The sequence below is a fragment of the Rhamphochromis longiceps genome, linkage group LG13 (genome assembly GCF_057381845.1).
Source record: "Rhamphochromis longiceps isolate RC_006_pf linkage group LG13, R_longiceps_female_GT1.1, whole genome shotgun sequence".
Classification (NCBI taxonomy): Eukaryota; Metazoa; Chordata; class Actinopteri; order Cichliformes; family Cichlidae; genus Rhamphochromis; species Rhamphochromis longiceps.
The window spans coordinates 12,078,027-12,091,329 of record NC_140569.1 but is presented as its reverse complement, the minus strand read 5'-3'; the positions used below and the strand labels follow the sequence as shown (position 1 = coordinate 12,091,329).

The following is a 13,303-nucleotide window of genomic DNA, read 5'->3' as shown; positions in this document are numbered from 1 at the left end:
AGGTGCAGAGAAGTACACACCCCCATCACCATCAACGGCGCTGCTGTGGAGAGAGTGAGCAGCTTCTGGTTCCTTGGAGTACACCTGGCTGAGGATCTTACGTGGTCAGTACACATAAACAAAACAGTGACGAAGGCGCAGCAGCGCCTCTTCTTTCTCAGGAGACTGAAAAGATTCGGCATGAACCCCCACATCCTCAGGACCTTCTATCACTGTGCCATTGAGAGCATCCTCACTGGATGCATCACCACCTGGTATGGCAACAGCACCGCCTACAACCGCAAAGCTCTCCAGCGAGTAGTGCGGTGCTCTGAACGAAATAATTGGAGGTGAGCTTCCCTCCCTCCAAGACATCTACAGGAAGCGGTGTCTGAGGAAAGCGGGGAGGATCATCAAGGACTCCAGTCACCCCAGCCATAAACTGTTCAGACTGCTTCCATCAGGAAGGAGGTTCTGCAGCATCCGGTCCCGTACCAGCAGACTGAGAGACAGCTTTTTCCATCAGGCCATCAGACTGCTGAACACGTCATAGACACCTCAGCTTCACTACTGGAACTTCAACATTATGCACTACATACTGTACAGTAACGCCTCTGTTCTGCACATGTCTCAACTCTGTATATTTTTATATATTTTATTTATTGTTGACTCTATTTAATTTGTAAAATATGTGTATACACACACACACACACACACACACGTAGAAAAACATTTAGTATACACATCCAGAAAAATTTTTTTTTGCTTAAACTATTATATATTGTACATATATTTATTAGTTTCAGATTTAGCCATTCGTATATTTTGCCTGTTTACATTATTGTATTTTGCACAACTCTGTTGCTCGTGAAGCTCGCACACAAGAATTTCACTCGCATGTGCTGTACCAATGTACCTGCACATGTGATGTGACAATAAAAGTGATTTGATTTGATTAGAGCCAAAGCGCTTTACAATGCCACTATTCATTCACTCTCACATTCACACACTGGTGGAGGCGAGCTACAGTTGTAGCCACAGCTGTCCTGGGCAGACTGACAGAAGTGAGGCTGCCATATCGCACCATCGGCCCCTCTGGCCAACACCAGTAGGCGGCAGGTGAAGTGTCTTGCCCAAGGACACAACGAGCGAGACTGTCCGAGGGCTCGGACAGTCTCGCTCGTTGTGTCCGAAGAGTTGGCAAGATGAACTGCCAACTCTTTGAGCCACGATCGCCCACAGTATGTTTTAGTATCAGTAAAGTACACACATGGAGCTTAAATGAATTAATGCCCCTTAATCCTGTTCTTCAGCTAAAACTTTCCTATTCCCACTGCATTAAACTTACCAGTGACATGTAAACTTTGAAACTACTGTTAACGCTCATAAACTTTGTGTATGTGTGTGGATTGTTATACAAAATAGAGGCACAGTTCTCCCTGAAATGGACTGAAGAAGCCATGATTTAGCATGAAGATTTCCTGAGCTGTCAAGCAACGTATGCAGGTACTCACGTGTACACAGGGAAACAGATGTGTAAACACAAACATACACACACACACACACACACACACACACACATACACAAAAGTGGCAGACAAATAGAAAAGATGAATAATTACACATTTACTGAGGGAGTAAACAGCTCAGCAAGTGTGCCGTGGTGGTCACACTGTGACAGATGGACATTGTTGTGACAGATGTGCCTCTGCTCAAGCTGAGGGTCAATGCTCACAGGCTGCCAGTGACACATACACATGACAACTCACACAAAACATCTTTCCTATATTCTAAAATGATAACTGCTGCTCCACTTAAGCACTTATGATTTTACAAGCTGCAGGAGTTATGTGCGATTTATTTTTTAATGACTGAAATAATAGAAGTATTCCATTTCTGTGTATTTTCTGCTTTTCCAATTCCACCCCACACAAGCCATTTGAGAAGTCTTTTGCTTTTCATTTTGTAAATATTGCTTAACTGTCTCGCAGCTAAAACCTTCCTCTCAAGAGTGTCGAGAGGAAGGTTTTTATTTTGTTATAATACTGTAAAGCCTGTAAAGTCAAGACTACAAAAGACTACAAAATCAGCATTTTAAATAATATTCAACTAAATTAATGAACTCAGTACCAAGCTGGAGTTTCAGGCTTTTCTACATCAAACACACCACTGTAGGGTGTTAAACATCCCTAGAGATTTTTTTTCCTTCAAAAAGTATAATTCTATATTTTCATATTTAAATGTTCTGGCACATATTTTTATCTTACCACACTGATGGCAACAGTTTCTCTTCTGTACACATGCTCAGTTATGGAAACATTTAATAAAAGCACCTATCAACAGAATGCTTCTGACCTGACTGCAGTGTGATACGAGGAGATCGATATCCATGAACAATCAGAGAAAAATGGTGATGAGGATAGAACTGCTGTGCCTTTTATCTTCTTTTAGACACGCACTCCTTTCCATTAATGTGACGGCATGTGAACATGTGTAGGCTTCATGTCTGAATAAGCACCCTGGTCACTTTTTTTTTTTATGTCACCTTAAGTACGGTTTCAACTGGGCATGTCCCTCCTGCCAGTTGTTCAGTTCAATAAAAAAATATAATTGTTTGGGCGAATGCTTTGAACAGTAATAAGAGACATTATAGCATTTTATCACCTCAACCCCACGACTAATTTGTATAAAGATTAAGACATCCATCTATACTCCATTGTTACTGTTCCCATTATACAGCAGTCTTTCTTGAAGCCAGTGTGCAAAGGATAATGGTATCACATGCACACACACACACACACACAGGGATTTTGCTCTTAGTAATAGCGGTGATTAAGATCAATAAGTTTAATTATATGGTTATTCAAAGCAAGTGTTTTGCACAAAAAGAAAGCTAACAGCAAAGATTAGCAAACAAAGACTATCTCCCTCACTAGAGACATCACTAGACGTCATACTGAAGGACACCTTTCTAATACCGTTTGATACTGAAATCCTGAAACACAAAGGTACTTGTGTTATTCAGTATCCTAGATGAGGTACTGTGTGTGTACTGAGCAGTGTTGGTTAAGTTATTTTAAAAAAGTAATCTATAACTAATTACTGATTATTTCCCCCAAAAAGTAATCCCATTACTTTACTGATTACTTATTTTCAAAAGTAATTAATTACTTAGTTACCTAGTTACTTTTTAAAAACACAATTTTCAACCTGAATAGGTGATAAAGCGATAGATCTTTCAGCCCAATTCTACGTTTTCTGCATAATCCATCATACAAAATGTAATCAAATGGAAAAGTCTCTTTTTAAAACTTGTTTTATTAGTTTTAATCTTTTAACTTTATGCATCACGCAAACATTAAATTATATGTAACATTCTCTGACTGGAAGAAATTTGTTTAACATTTAAACCTATTTTGTGCACATTCCAGCACATAAAATAAAATATTTTTTGTGTTTACACTCAGTTTTTCAAATAAATGTAAGTGAAACACAGCAGAAAATAAATCAAAGACTAGCGGTCCTGTTGCTCTAGTTTCACCTGTAAAGCAGGAGTGGGGTAGGCGGAGGTTTGCCCTGGTGCAGGTGTGCTGCGGCGGTCAGTGGAAGAATCTGCGAGTTTCTCTGTGAATTTCCTATTACGTCGTAGCGCACTTGGTGCTTGCTCGGAAGTTTAGGGATTTTTTGCTGTAAAAAGAAGTTTTCTTCCCAAGCATAAAGTACTTCCACACTTTAAACGCTGCAAGCTCATACTCTCTCTGCACTCGATATATTATCCTTTGTTGATCTGAACACAGCTGTTGTCACGAACGTCGCACTCGCTTACGTCATTGTCATGAGACACTCTCGCAAAAAATCACGGTTTTAGCAACGCAGTAACGCAGCGTGCTTACGGGAGAGTAACAGTAATCTAATTACAGTTTTTGCAATAGTAATCCCTTACTTTACTCGTTATTTGGGGGGGGGGGGGGAGTAATCAGATTACAGTAACGCATTACTTGTAACGCGTTACTGCCCATCTCTGGTACTGAGTCTACAATTCGTCCAGATCTGAGGGAGCTGTATACACCTACAAGTGTTTTAGTCTATGCTTACATGTTGAACAAGAAGAAGAGCTACTAGCACTTGTCTAACTGCTGTGTTCCAAGTGTAAAGTTTGGTGGAGGGGAGATTATGGTGTGGGTTTGCTTTTCAGGAGTCCGACTTGCCCCTCATTTCCAGTGACAGGAGCATATCGATACATTTTGGACAATTTTGTGCTTGCAGCTTTCTGGGAACAGTTTGGGGATTGCTCTTTCTTGTTTCAACATGACTGCACGCCAGAACAAAAAGCAAGTTCGATAAGGATATAGAAGAGGGGGATTGGTGTGGAAGAACTTGAAGAGCCTACACAGAGTCCTGACCTCAACCTGAGAGAACACCTTTGGGATGAATGACTGCAGAAACTGTGTGCCTGTCTGACCTCACAAATGAACTTCTGGAAAGCCATTCCATCCCAGAAGAGCTAAAGCTCCTATAGCTGCAAAGGGTGGGCAAACATCATGTTAAAACCTATGGATTAAGAATGGGATGCCACTCGAGTTCACATGCATGCGAAGGAAGATGAGTGAATACTTTTGGCAATATATATTAGGGCTGCAGCTATTTTAGTAATCGAGTAATCTATTGATTGTTCCATCAATCAATAATTGAATAAGAGATAGTTTTGCTTTCTTAATGAGTAATAACAAATATTCAAAAGAGGAGAACCACTCACTGGTTTCCATTTTAGAACTTGCGGTGTTTTTAAGTTTAACTTCATGCAACAGCTGTCAAAAAACAAACAACTAAACCCTTTGATTGTATGTATGTGCCATATTGAAATGTAATAAAATGCAATGCAAAAGTATATAATTAATCTCAAGGTAACATAAAATAAGATATATGTGCAATCTAAACTAAGTCATAAAACATGTACCTTTTCTCTGTCTTCTTGGAAGGTTTTCTGACATAACAGGAGGCAAGTTTTTGTGCTGCTGAAATAAGATGTTATGCTGGTGTAGACATCAATTCATATTAATGATAATTCACTGTCTAACCTAACAACTCTTAGGTCAATGACTCACTGAAAAGATAAGTAAACGAAAACTATTGTAAAATCATGAACATGTGCAACACTTAGGCTAAAATACTGTAATTAATGTTATACTTTGTATCATTAGCTTGAAATCTGTAAGCACTTCAGTCTTTGTCCTGTCAGCAAAATATAATGTTAACATTTTAAATAATGTGTCACTACCATGTCATTAAAACTACTTTTATTAAATTAGTTTGTTTTTTAAAGCATTGAAGCCAAGAATTTAATTAAACTAATTTAATGCAAGCGCTTAATTAGCCTGTAAAATATGGCATCAGGAATGGAAACTATCCAATATGGGTGCAACAGAAAACGACATAAGTTTATTAGAACAGTTAAAGCTGTTATCAAATTATAGCTGAGCTGAAATTTGGCAGCTCTGACAGGTATTTGCAGACATTAAATTCATGTGTTAGGAAAATATTGTCCATCTTGTGATCAAAACCACAATGAGAACTTGGCCTAGTTGGGTATGCTTGCATTTAGTTTGCAAAACACTTCAGACAATCTCCAAATATGGTTATCTGGACCACAATGACATAAATCACACAAACTGCGTGTATTCAAAAACGTCTGTATTGTGCCCTGCTCATGGTTTTTACCATTTCTATGCACTTCAATGTGAGTCACTCTGGTAATGTGTTTCCATCCTGAGAAATAACAAATATGGAAATAGATAAAATAAAATCCCAAGTCTGTCCTTTAGAAACAACCTTTTAAATGTAAAGCGGACCTTCTGCTTTACGTGAAGTACTTGACCTCTATCAGGAAGTGCGACAGAGCTGTGAAAATATTTGTCAACTGTCAACCTGTGATGAATTTCACTTCAGATGAGGTCATCGCATGCCCTCTTTGCTTTGTTTACTTGCTTATCTTTTTGTGAGTTGTGGCAATAAATGAATTTAAAGGCACGTCATACTTTTTAAAAAGTAAAAAGATAAAGAGCTACAGAAGAACAGATCCTTCCAATCTCATTAAAAAGTCAGCCTTGATGAAAAGAGACGTGTTTTACAGCACCTGTCATAGAGTATAAAGAGCAGAGTTAGGGTAAGAGAGTGAGTCACTTTAGAAATGACAGATGGACAAAAGAGCCAAGAGCTCCCATCAATCATCGAGTACAGAAAGACGCAAAATCAGTCTTTTGTTTCCTCTTAATTAATCATCATTCCTTCATCCTCTCAGTGTTTACAGTAAGAGCCTGTCATTACGTTACTCAACAAAACCCCATTTTGCTTTCTCCACAGTCTGGTGAAGCGCTCGCCGTTGTCGTCTAACTTCTTCGTTTCGTTCGGTCTTTAAATTCAACAGAACACCTGCTCCTGGAAGCAGACTGACAGAGCTCTAATTCTCCAGCAGTGTCCAGTGGTGTTTGGGAACTCATCACTCACAGACACACACACAGGAAGGACAGGCTAATTACTTCTCTGCATGCTCTACCCACAATTGTCTCCTTAGCAAGATATTAGACTCTGTACCACCCTGTTGTGCGCACATACACAAATTTAGCATGACGCAGCAAGCTGAATTTGTGTCTCTCAGAGGTTCATGCTGTGCTGTCAGTCTCCTGCTCACCGATTATAGCAATGATCACTGAGGTTCAGACGGCGTCTCGTAAATGCACGAGTCAAACAATCACTCTTCATTTGCAGCTGATAGTTTTATTGTTGCCAAGGATGAATGTTACTCCATAAATAAATTTGTCTTCACTCATTTTGCTCTAGGTGAGTTTGTACTCAAAGGCAAACAAGGTAATTGCATGCAAGAGGCAATTATCAAGATGTTCCGTTGTCATTGGTTATCAGCAATCAAAGCCATATAACATGATTGCTGCATGTCCAGCTGTTACAAAAAAAGAGGTTGAAACACCATTTCTCAGATGCTGGCTGAAGAAGAGAAGTATGTGCCAAGTACAATCACGGAGGAATACAAATGTGCTGGTAGCTTTGGGAGTTACGAGTGTCTGCTGTTGATTTAGTCAGTTTACGATCTCATGGCTGTACCTGGAAAAATCCATGCACTGCAGAGCAACTCTAGAAGGGGTTGTTTATAGATTTAGAACGGCTCCCATTTGATTCCAAAAAGATTAGCGAAACAAAAACCAAGTCTATAAATATTGTAAGTTGTGCAGCTCTAATCTGTAAATCTTAAATCAGCCTCAACTGACAGCATCTGAATTATGATTTGTTCTTATATAACATCAGCCCAAATATAGCCATAAACTAAAACGAGAAGAAGAAAAAGCCAGGCAACACATACCATTTAGTGGGAGAAAAAATATTTGGTTAGATAAACGAAGCTAAATATCAAGCTCATTAGAGTGTCCCTGAGTACAGTTCACCACAGGCTGGGACGCATATGCAATACCCCTACAGAGATTTTCAGATCAAAGTGCTTAAAATTTTATATGTGGTTTTTGTGCTTAAGTTACAGGAAGATCAAACGTTCTCACAAATCTGTTTTATAAAGAGGCTTTAGAAGTCACATCTATCATGCATGAGGATGCTCAAAAATTCACATGAAAGGTGTCTGCTTCCCAAGCCACCACAACCTACCGACACTCATCAGAGAGAACATTTAAGATCTAGAGAAAAACAAGTCAATCTTGAGGGCTCCTGCAGTTTTTCACCTTTTTCAGTATGCATACCCAGCAACCAACTTGGTATTAATGAGGTACAGGTCATTCTCCTCCTGAACAATCCACTTCCTGCTAATTGTTGGTTACTATCTGTAACACAATGTCAGATTTTTATTCTGCACAAAATGCAGCTGTTTTAAAGGAGCTGCTGTGTCCACAAACATAGTGCATAACATTTATTTGGCCACCATCAGGTGCAATGGTAGCTCTACCAGTATGAACAAGCTCGTTAACAGAAAGGATTTTTAAAAATCTAAAATATCATTATTATAATAAATAATCTCTGAATTTTCAAACTCATAGTTTCACAAAAAAGAACACATAATAAAAATTTCAGTTATTTATTTGCATTCCTGAACAGAAAAATTAGTTGTAGTGGTTGAATGCATTGCTTGACTAACTTCTGACTTCTAAGAAGCTGAAATTTGATGATAAAAATGTAAACTCAGTTTGTTATTCATATAATAAATAAGAATGAAATGATTCGTTTTAAACATGCTTTTCCTAGATTTCTAAAACATTTGTGTTTTCCAGTTTTATGACAGATGGTCTAACAAATTTGTTAAGCACTGTACATATAAAGCTTAATTATCTAACTATTCCACCTCTCCATACTACAGTAGACTTGAAGTAAAGGCCCCCAGGATCTGTTTAGTTCAGATAAAGTCAATATGAAGCTAGTCTTGGTTATACACATCAAGTAGTTCTTTTGAACTGTAGTTGTTTTGGGACCATTACCCTCTTGGCCCTTCCCTACAGTGCTTCTTGCTGAGAGAAGATTAACACAAAGGGGAGTTTTATTACAAAAAACTAGACTTACTTGTCTAAATCATTCTGAAACAGACATTTAATCTCTCTGGAATAACCAAAGTGAAATCTTACATAAGGCCTGCGAGGCCAAAATGCCTTTTACAGACTGAATTTAAAAGGTAATACCATTTAGATTTTGAAAATATGCTTGTTAAGCATATCTTTTTGACCGTTGCTTGCTCAGCAATAAAGCACATACCAAGGTGTGTGTTTCTTATCTTGTTTTAGCTTTTCAGGTAGCTATGAGCAAGCAATTAGTTTTTTATAGATTCTTCATGTTTCATGTCACTGGAGAGAAGCTCTTGTATGAACGGGGATATGCAGAATTTAGAGTGTTAGAGTACCATCAGAATTCTGCCATCTGTTGTGGAGCTATATGCAGTACAGAGGAAGCAGCAGTGGTTGGATGCATGCAGGTCAGCCTGTCAGCCTGCAGATGTTCAATCGATTACAGTTTAGGAAACACTGAAAGCTGATAAATGTGCCCAACTAGGTCTAGCTCCTCGTGAGGATAGATGGGGTTCGGTTTGGTGGTGATGGAGTCACTTTGCACTCATCACGCTCAAAACACCTCCTTGCGTTTCCATGGTAACAGGAAGCACTCAGCGCCGGCAGCACACTCCTTGTGGAGCCCAGCAGTTTCTGTTCATCCGCAATCGATATTCCCGATTGAACGTGCGGATCTCTGTTAATGTCTGTTTGCTTGCGAGAAGTTTGCAGATGTTTGCAGATGTTTGCAGAGTTTTGTGAAGGGCCATAAGAGTCAGCAAGAGGACAGAGAGATAAAGAGTGAAAGAGAGATAAAAAAAATTTGCGTTAAGGTTATCATTATTCAGACTGCAAGCGGGAGAAAATATCCCTCAGCAGCTGATATCTCTTTTTTAATTTCAACAAACTACTTTCAACTACGACTCGATGGGGACAGAGAATTCAAAACTACATTTCTGTTTGCAAGTAAATATCCACAGTGTATCATTAGCTAAATGGCAGTTCACTCTCAATCTGCTGACAGAAAGAAAAGAGCATAAGACATGCAGAGAAGGGGAGAAAGACAAAGAGAATAATGAATGCTAATGACCCTGGTGGACTGTGGTTTTTGTGAAAATTAAACATATTTTCTAGCGTCCTTGCAATTCCCACAAAGTCTCATTTGCTCAAAAAGTTGCAAAAATCCTTAAAACTTTTTCGGTCACAGAAGTGCCTGTGCAGACTCCAGGCTGCCTGTCAGGATTAGGACTTACAGCCTTCTGATTACTATGGAGAGGAGCCAGGGATCATTGGGTGGGTTCCTTTTTATTATGCTTTGGTAAAACAGCCAAGGATGAGAAAGTGATGCCCTTCACCATATACAGTCTGTGTTGATGGCTTTAACACACCAACTGATAAATGCCAGACATCAGAAGACATTTTACAGTTTTGCATTGTTCTTCCTTTGTTTTTCACTCAGGTTTGTTGCTATGGAGGCAGAAGGGAGAAGATTCGCTGCAAGTGATTTGGTGCAGGAAACATCCGGCACAGATGTGGAAAAAAAAGGGAGAGAGGAAAAAACATCCGGCATAGATGTGCGCATTCTTTAGGAAAACAGATGTATTTCAGGAAGCAATTAGACTGCAATTAGTGTGGGGATGATGTGTGCATGAGCGTTCACCTGCCCTTGAATTAGTGGACAAGTGAGGAGAATTATAAGTGTTATATATTCTATTAGCAGTGAAGGGAGTCAACATAGCCAGAGAAGTCACCTCGGCAATCACTTGCATGAAGGCAAATTCTCTGCACTGTCACACTTCAATGACTCTACTGGACCAATTAAGCAGGCAATCACTCCTAACTTTCACCACTGGCTGCCAAGCAGTTTTTGTTCCCTCAGCCCTTAAGGTATTCTTGCTTTTTACATCCTCATCCTGCTCCACCAGTCCAGCTTCTTTTTATTACCTAAACGAGCCTCGTTTGGAATAAGATAGCATTCCAGTGGCTAGTGTTGAGTTGCAAATTTTAAAAGATGGCATCTGACCCATCATTTCATAGGGTCAGTGACCGAATTAAATTTAAACTAATAAGTATTTTCTAACTCTACACAACACCCCCAATTATTGATGTAATATATTTGTCATTACTTTTCCCCAATCAGTTGTCAATTTGCACTTTGTCCCTTCTTTAATCTCCGACACTTGTGTTACACAACTTTCTGGCACTACTCCATAACTTTCTGAGCACTGTTCCCAGCATCTATCATTTTTAATTGGATCCCTTTGACAGTTTTATGGCCAGATCGAATCCAAAAGTCAGCAAAACTACAGATATCAAACTGATTGCAGAGACAAAACAATGAATCCTCCTGACAACTTTGTCAGGTTTGCTGCCTGGGGTTTGCGACTATATACGTTAAGGAAAGGTTTCTCACAACTTTGAGCAACGGAGATGGGCAAAAAGTGTCCCAGGTGCACTCTCAGCCGGGCCAAGTTTGTTTACCATATTGGTTAAAGATGGGCGGTTCACCACCTTCTGGCAACGAAGACAGGCAGAGAGGCTCCCAGGTGCATCTTAGCAGGGCCAAGTTTATTTAACCCTGTTTGGACTTGTCACCGTTGGCCATAAGACAATGAAAGGTTACTTGTTGATCCTAATTACTTCATTTCAGACAGTATTAATCACATATGCTCATACAACAAGTGGCACAAACTTCATTAATATAATTGTGGATAATATTTGACCCAGATGTGTGGGTCTTGTGATTTCAAACATGTAGGTTAAATGCTTATCACAGTGATTCCATTATATAAAAACTCCAGTGCAGGTATATATATAAAATGCATACAAGTATATACAAGTATATATGTGAGTATATGTCTGTATATATATATATATATATATATATATATATATATATATATATATATATATATATATATATATATATATATATATATATATATATATATATATATATATATATGTCAGGGGTTCATGTGTAATTAAAGGCCAGTGAAATCCTGCTTCTGACAGTGAGGTCCACTGAAGTAGGTGGAAGTTTTTTTTAATCAGTGGTGAACCAATGAACACAATGAAACTAAGACTATTTCTATTATTCCAGTTGGTCTACACTGACAATAAAAAGGCAAGTGGCCTCGGATTTTAAGTCTGTAGGACTAAACATGTATGATCACCCTGTGCTTCTTGTACCAAGTGATTGAAATGATAAAAGCTGACCCCGTGAAGGGAAGGCATTTTAGATAGATGTATCAGTGAGACGTGAACATGATATATGAAATTTGGCAAGGAGGTTGGTTATCTATACGTAAGAAGCAACAGAGAACATGCTTGAACATATAGCTTATGTCTGTTTTTAGAAAGCAAATATCCACAAATCTGCTCATCTAATGTGTGGATTCAGAGCCGGGCAACCTGTTTAACTTTTAGCACTTGCAGGCTTTATATTAGCAGGTGTTTGCTTTAACACCATTCCCAACTATTTCTAGAATTTCGTTGAATTTGCTCGAACACAAGACACCGACGCCTTTGCGCACAAGAAGGTAGCAGCATTGAACGGGGAGTGTGCGTTCGCACGAGACTTACATGGCGCGTGCTGTCATCACGTCACAGCATCACATCATTTTTGATCGTGGTTAAAAGCGACAGATGAAGAGATGTCAGCTGCCACTGTTTTAAAGTGAAAAGTAGTGTGTTTTGTGCACACCTCCTCTTCCCTTCACTCTTTCTCTTTCCCTCCTTTCCTTTCGCTCAGCTCGGGTTTTGGCGCTGTAGCAATTTGCTGCGTTGTTGGAGGCATTTTTACGCACGAACGGCAGCTGTGCTCGCAGCGCTGTCAACACCGCAAGCACATGGTTTCCCACAGCTTCATAAAAACACACGACGAAAACACACACCCGTGAATTAATGTTGGAAGTCATTTCTGATTGTGTGCAACAAGTCTGAGAACAAACATCCACTCAAACCAGTGTAAGAGTTTTTTCTTTTCATTCTTTTTTTTTAATCGCCTTACCTGACAATGATATACATGACCAGCACGTTTCCAACCAGCCCCACGACGCACACTATGGAGTAAAGAGCGGTGATGGCAATCGCTATGATAACCGGATTGGCGTCGATTTCCATGTTGTTCCCTCTACTCCCCTCGGCGAAGCTTGTGTTGTCGGTGAAGTTCCCACACAAGCTGCTGCCATTATAAAACGAGCACAGCTGGCTCCTTTGATCCGCTTCTGAGCAGTTGCCGGCGCTGTCCATGGTCCTCGACCGGTACGTACCGCAGGCGCGTTTTTCACCTCCCCTCAGGTGCCTGTCGAGCGCACTCGGTGCCTGTGATGCCCCGCTGGGTGCTTCTCTGTCGTGTGCTCGGGGCAGCTCTGCCTGTAAGGCGCGGGATGGGCCGCCGGTGGCGTTAAACCTCAGCGTGTTGAAGAATGTGCCGTGCGTATTGACGGTTTGAGGGTTAACGGCAGCCTGAACGAGTTTTCTGACGATCTTCGCGCAGCACAGCGAGCCTGCACGGGACAGAAGCGACGACGTGAAAATGAATTAGTTCGCTCGCTTTCTTCTTTCACTCTAGGGTCTTTCCTCTCTCTTTTTCTTACTGCCTCTTTCCTATCCTTTCATTCCCCTTTTTGTTCGCACATGTCTACTCATTCGTTCCTTCCCACCCCTTTTCGCATGCCTTGTTGTGCTTCCTTCAGTCCCCCCTTGCTCCGTCCTTCTTTCCTTTTAGTCTCGTTACTTTCGTTCCTTCCTTCTTTCTTTCTTTCTTTTTT

General features: G+C 39.9%; 1 protein-coding gene across 1 annotated transcript in view; it reads right to left on the bottom strand.

The window, feature by feature from the left end:
- Positions 1–13,035, bottom strand: part of oprm1 (opioid receptor, mu 1) — a 39,333-nt gene extending 26,298 nt beyond the window's left edge. Inside the window, exon 1 of the mRNA XM_085427460.1 lies at positions 12,541–13,035. Within this exon, the coding sequence (XP_085283586.1) occupies positions 12,541–12,782 (242 nt within the window). The 5' untranslated portion in view covers positions 12,783–13,035. The remainder of the gene's footprint in view (positions 1–12,540) is intronic.
- Positions 13,036–13,303: the final 268 nt, after the last annotated feature.